Source organism: Peromyscus leucopus, chromosome 11, assembly GCF_004664715.2.
Source record: "Peromyscus leucopus breed LL Stock chromosome 11, UCI_PerLeu_2.1, whole genome shotgun sequence".
Taxonomy (NCBI): domain Eukaryota; kingdom Metazoa; phylum Chordata; class Mammalia; order Rodentia; family Cricetidae; genus Peromyscus; species Peromyscus leucopus.
This window is the reverse complement of record NC_051072.1, coordinates 45085183-45091849: the sequence shown is the minus strand read 5'-3', so window position 1 is coordinate 45091849 and position 6667 is coordinate 45085183. Positions and strand designations below refer to the sequence as shown.

At 37.8% G+C, this 6667-nt stretch overlaps 1 protein-coding gene across 2 annotated transcripts in view; it reads right to left on the bottom strand.

Annotated features, from left to right (window-relative positions):
• Positions 1 to 631: 631 nt before the first annotated feature.
• The window catches only part of Srek1 (splicing regulatory glutamic acid and lysine rich protein 1), a 33126-nt gene continuing 27090 nt past the window's right edge, over positions 632 to 6667 (bottom strand). For both annotated transcript variants that reach the window (XM_028883725.2, XM_028883735.2), the window contains exons 11-12: positions 5179 to 5323; positions 632 to 4235 (exon numbers count right to left, since the gene is read on the bottom strand). In XM_028883725.2, the coding sequence (XP_028739558.1) occupies positions 4086 to 4235; positions 5179 to 5323 (295 nt within the window). In that variant the 3' untranslated portion in view covers positions 632 to 4085. The remainder of the gene's footprint in view (positions 4236 to 5178; positions 5324 to 6667) is intronic.

Genomic DNA, 6667 nt, shown 5'->3' with positions numbered 1-6667 from the left:
TTAACTACTAAATTGACCTATACAGTTACCCAGTCTATTTAATCTTGTATGGAAACCAGTCCTCTGCATTATCCCTCAATCATGCATTGCCCATTGGTACCATGTACTGGTAGAATTCTACAGTTCTCTCAGTGAGTTTGATGAGTCTGACCTTACATAGTCAGGACTGTCTCTGTCAGCAAATAAAAGTGAATCAAGAATACAAAGACCACTACCCCGTTTTGATCCTAGAATTTAAATGTCAGTAACTCCCCAACTGGCAATTTTCCAAATTAAATGTTAGCTGCTTATAAACTTAAATATCATACTACAGATTTAAAAAAAAAAAAATCTACCTTTAAAATATTGTTATGTGTTGGACTGCAGTTCAATGACAGAACACTTTGAAGCCCTGGGTTTAATCCCCAACAAGAAAGAAAAAATTATAAACAAATAAATTCCAGAAACTACAAAAGTATCTTAGCCCATATTGTAATTGGTAAATTTAGTAATTATAAAATTACTAAATCTAATAATAGAACAGAAGTCATAAATGGCTTTAGTTTTTAATCTTCTAATTATGTAACACTCACTGCTCAGGTGAAACAGCATTAAGGTACAATAAAAGACAAAAGGAACTGAAAGGCTGACCTACAAACAACGTAGAAAACAAGTTTTATTTTAAAAGATTATTTTGTTACATTTGTATCAGGCTCCTGCTTCCAGAAATAGGATGAAGCCCTTTGGAGAGCACTAAATCTAGAATCTATTAGCAAGTAAACATGAGAGAGCATTAAGGTGGGAAAACATAGAAATACATAATGAACGGGCACTGCATTTCTCCATCGTGGGGATGGCTCCACTTCATAATCCACTCAGTTCAACCCTCTTTTCAATGACTCACAGATGCTCCCTTACCCGATGCATCCCTTCCAAAGGACTAATGCTGGCTGCTAACCCACTAACAAGAAGTGAAATCCTACTCCATCTGTAATGCACTGTAAATTGAAAATACTTTAAAGCCTATTAGTGAGCTCCATAACCCTTAAAATTAAATCATCTCATAGGTCAAGGCAGGTGTAGATAAAAGGTTGAATCTTTTTTAAATTTGAAAATAAAAGATAGCAACACAAAGGAACAATATTAGTATCTTAAAAAGGAACTTTTCTTGACCAAAAAAAATAATAAACCATCTTGATTATAAACACTGGTTTTTATTTGTAACTGAGTATACCAAAATTTAAGCCTTTAACATAAAGATAAATACATAATAAGCACTGAATCTGTTCCAAAAAGAATTCTAAACATGGCGATTACAGGCCGATTAGTGTTTTCAGTCTAAATCCACTAGATTGAGATGGGAACAGGGACCTATGTCAACAGTCCCAGAAGTTAAGGACCTGCGCGGTCTACATGCAAAGCCACCCAGGCAGTGCCTGTAACAGCTCAATGTGCACACGAAGCCATCGATCGACAGTGTCAGACCCTGTCCAGGGGGAGGCAAAGAGTCACCGCACTGGCAGTCAGTGGGAGGGTTCGTCCCATCCTACCTCGGGTTTCCCTGACAGGATCTTGAGTGACAAAGATTTTTTTTTTGGTTGTTTTGTTTTGTTTTTCAAGGCAGGGTTTCTCTTTGTAGCCCTGTGTCCAGGAACTCACTCTACCTCCCGAGTGCTGGGATTAAAGGCATGCACCACCACTGCCTGGCTGACAAGAAAAATTCTTGAAAGAAATACAGTACCTTATTAGAAAACAGCAAACAAAACCGAAGAACATGTGTGGCTGCCTCCCTATGTGCCTCACAACACATACACCAATCCCACAGCATCTGACTTTACTGTCTCAGGTAATCTGTACTTTGAATTTGTAAACCTTTTTCTACATTAATGGTTATTGGAGTAAAATAAAAACCTGCTTGAGAAGTAATCAGCGGTAGGAATAAACATTCATTTCCACCATGAGAACATTTGAACAGTGCAGAGGACAGGAAAACACCTAATCTTACAGGGCTGTTGTAGACACTGCACAAGGCTGCTTTGGCCATGTCAAAACCCTCCATGTGCCAAACAAAATGAGAGCAGGATGAAACTGAGGACTCTTTCCTCTAAAATACTGAACTTTATTAGAGAAATGGTACTAAAAATAACAAAGATTCAAACATTTGCTCTAGTCTACTTACATATCATAAATAAGACAGCGGTTGAAGCGAGACACACTCCTTCACAATCTTTCCACAGGTGCCCAAGCATTTCTGTATCAGAATAAGCTGTTACTTGCCAACCGTATGTGGCTAAAAGATTAAAATGGCCATCTATACTTTACATAGTAAAGTATTTTCCAAAAGTTTAATGTACACAGTGACAAAAAAAAAAAAAAAAACCCACACACACATACACACAGTAATTTGAACACCTGAAGATGATTAAGCAGCTTCATAATCGAACCAGGTTTTATGACTTACAGAACGGGCCTTTCTACTCTTCAAATTAAAGTTTCAACAGTATTAATATAAAAACAAGATTCAAGCTGGAACCAAGTAACTAAAGTACTACTTGACTTTAAATCTGTGACAGCAATCCTTCCCATGAGGTAAGGCAACTGAGTAATCTGATTGTATTAGGTTGTATTAAATAAAATTAAAATTGACTTTTAAATAAGATTTGCGAATTAAGGGGTATTTTTTGGGAAATGTAACAATAATGAATAGTGCATTAACTAGAATTTAGAGTTTTACAGAAAACATTAAGTTCTCATTTTACTACTTGCATACCTTCTATGAAAAGTTGAGCCTAAGATCAGTGAATGACTGTGTGCCTTAAACTCGAATAAGCATATCATTAAACACAAAACCACCTCTGTATGCCCCTAGTCCTTCCGCAAGTACAATTTCTGTATCATTAGAAGAATATGATTGCGAGGTAATATTAAGGCCATCCAATGAAGTCAACTAACAGGTTTCCTCTGATTTGAAGTAAAAGTATGTCTCCTTTTCAATCATCACAGTATAAAACTGGTGGTCCCCAAACTACACTGTTGTGTGAAACTCCACGAGTCTTGTAAACAAGACTTCCTTCTCTTAACTGACTAAGAAGTGCTTCTGACCCACCCCTCGCACACTTCCCGACAGTTGTGAACAAAATACAGCCATCTGGATTCCATAGGGCCCGAGAATGACCAGCACATAGAAAACCCTAGAAAACAGTCTACCACACATTGTAGAAGGCACTAAAGCTTCAGCTTGTGCTCCCATAGCCCATTTTGAAAACTCAGTTTCTTTTTCATAAGGGCATCTTTGCCACCTACAGCTGACAAGACACACTGAAATATTATTCATGAGCTTGGAAATGTCAAGAAAGTTCAAGAAGAAATGCTCATTTCATGGCAGACCCAATGATTCTCAACACGGAATACTAACATGTTGTGGTTAGTACTCGACACAGCTGCTCTTCTTTGGAAAGAGAACAGGAGCATGCATTGTCAGTTGGTTTGTATTCCACTTATTTAAGCAAGTTTAATCTGTAAAACTGTTGGAAAGGAAAACGGATGTCCGAAACAGTGAGCAAAAGAAAACACAATAGTGAGAATTTACCACAATCACTGTTAAGTCCTGTGAAGTAAATGTTAAAACTTCTTACATACTTTGCACTTTACAAGAGTGTGTATATATTTGCACAAATTTCAAGCACATCATCAAACTGTATATATTGAAAATTTTTTTTTAAAAAAGTAAAACAATACAAAATTCAGTAACTAGCATTTTCTTTAAGAGCCTCCAATGCTCATCTCCAGTCTTTAGGGATAGTTCAATTCTGGATCTGTGACGTTCAATTTATTTGCAACGCTTCTTGGCAAACACTAATGACCATATGACAAGTGTGCCAGCCACCATGGAAATGCACAGACTTCAGAAGATGGTGAATTCAGGTAACATCTGATTATTTTCATGATGTCCATGCTCAGTAACAAGATGTCCACAATGTCACCTCTTAGCCGGAAAAGCTGTTCGTTCCCATATGTGGGTTTCTTCCCCGTTTACACCTTGTTGCGAACTGAAAGCTTTGGGTTTGATCCCACCGTGGAGGGAGAGACGCAGTAAGTAGGTGGTCCTACACCACGTCGGCTTTGCTGCAGAGGCTCTCTTCATTTGGTTGGCAATTCCCATTCTGCTGTACTTGGTTTTCTTCCTCAGTCCTTGGTGAGTCCTTCTCCTCTGCATCTTTGCTCACACTTGAATCTGCTTCTTTACTGTGTTCCTTCTACAACAAACAGCAAGTGCATGCTCATTACTTTGCACAAGAATTGTCTGTAATTATGTATGGCTAAATGATATAACTCTGACCTTTGTGAGTATTTTTTGTGAAAAGCCATTATTTTCTTTCATGAAAATCCATGCATGCACATGGATCAGTTTGCCCTTTGTAAGTTATTTCCAACAAACGATGGGCAACTCATGGTAGCAAAATCAAAATACAACAGGAAAACAGAAACTTTAGCTCTTCAAAAACAGCAAAAAACCAAAGAGCTTTCAAAAACACAAGAAATAAATGTGAGTATGTACAAAAGGAAGCTACTGTCCTCTTAGGAAAGCCTTCAAAAGTAGTCCAAATTGTGCCCCCAGCCTAAGGGAGAATTACGTGAGAATAAAGAATGCTTAACAAGTAATACATGTTCATGTTTACTAAATAATGCCAGTGTCACTGATGATGACGACAAACTTCCATCAGCATCAAAGTAATTCCAGAACCTGTATCTCCAAATACAATTATACAAGGTAGTAAAGAGAAGGGACATAATTCACAAGTACTTACAATTTTCAAGAAAAAGCTTAATTAGGGAGTTTTAGTTTTCAATTCTGTATTAGTTAAGGAATTTGGTTTTCAATTATGTATTGCACATGAACAAATCTAATTTTAACTATATATTACAAAACCAATGACAACCAAGTCTCCTCAAATGTGCTCCAATGTATGCGGAGGAAAACAGCATCAGACACAAACCTCAATATCATAAACCTCTCAGATACACTCGTTACCCAGAAGTTCTCGACAATTTTCTCCTTATACATTATTTACTGATTCTCCAAAGAAGGACCTGAGCTGATTGCATGTTAACAGGTTCTCATCTCTTCAGATGTGATCTATATGAATGGCAGCTGTGCCCTGTGCCTTTCTGCACCCAGACCCTGGCTGAGCAGCTCACCTTAACTGGTGTGTTGGTCTTCTCCACCTTTTCCTTCCCGTCTCGATCATTAGAACTCTTTTTTGTGGATGTGGAACGTTCTCTTTCTCTCCTGTCACCGATGTGGTCCCGTTCTTTTTCTCTCTTTTTATCTTTCTTATTTCGGCTATGATGAAAATATAGAAGTTATCTTTCAAGAATTTAAAGACCTACTGTACTCTTGAAAACAGCCCTTATCTAACACATGCTATCCAAACAGTGCACTGTAAAGAAGCACACTGGTAAACTGGACTAGTAAAGTGACAAAGCCAGGGCCTACAACCTGCCCTAGCCCACCTTTTGCTTCAGTCAGTGTTCAAGTTGCTTCTACAGTAGTCACCAATGTGTTCCTATAAGACACAACTTAGTATTCTCAATTTACCACTGTTTAAATGCTCAAGACACACTTACTGGAATAAGGGTGAGATTAAAAACCAACTACAGTCAGCCTATACTGTAATGATTCCTCATCCATAGATTCTCCCAACTATCAATCAAAAGTATGCAGGAAAAAGCTGCACTAAACACAAACTGTCTTCTTTTCTGGTAATGGGAACCTTTCCACTGAATCCCTAACCCCTACAGACTTTTTTTTCTTTTCATAATTCTCTGAATATACTATATACTATTATATGTCTTCCTATGCACCTTCTCAACTTAATATACTGAACATTCAAGAGGGAATAAAAGGGGACCAGTGAGATGACTTAGCTGACATCAACCATAATGGCCTGAGTCTGAGCCCCAGGACCTACACGATAGGAGAGAATCAACTCCCCAAGTTATCTTCTCACTCCTACATTCACACAAATAGACAAACAAACAAACCAGAGAATAAAAAGGACAGAGAATGAGGATACCAGCAACATTTAGAGTTTCAAATAACCTATCTCATCTACTATTAGAAACAAGAACCACCAATTCAAGAGCAAACCTAAAACACACAAAACAACACACTACCAAAAAAAATTGTAAACCCCAAGATTATAGAGGGAAAATTCGGCATACCATTTGAGAAGCATGAGTGCTCTGATCTAGCTGAGATAGCTCTAATACAAAACTATGAGCAGTTCCCTGTTAGTAGCTTAAAAATAGATACAAGACTAATGGAACAAATGAAGACAACTATGAAGCAGATCCAAAAGCAAAGGAAAATCTGTTGCAATAAATGTAGCAAAATAAAACAATTCATATACTAACCACCATAACACAGTAAGAAAGAACTCCCAGAAGGCAAGACGTGAGTGCCATTAAGAACACCAGCAAAAGCAATACAGACTCAAGGCAATTCCTACAAAAACTATTAACAGCATTAGCAGCAGATACAGGAAAAATCTGTCCTAAAACTCTTATGACATCTTGAAGGCTCTCCATATAGCCAAAATGTTCTTTTAAAAAAAGAACACAGTTGAGGCTGGAGAGCCAGCACAGTTGTTACGAGCACTCACTCGGTGCTCTCCGAGACCCTGGT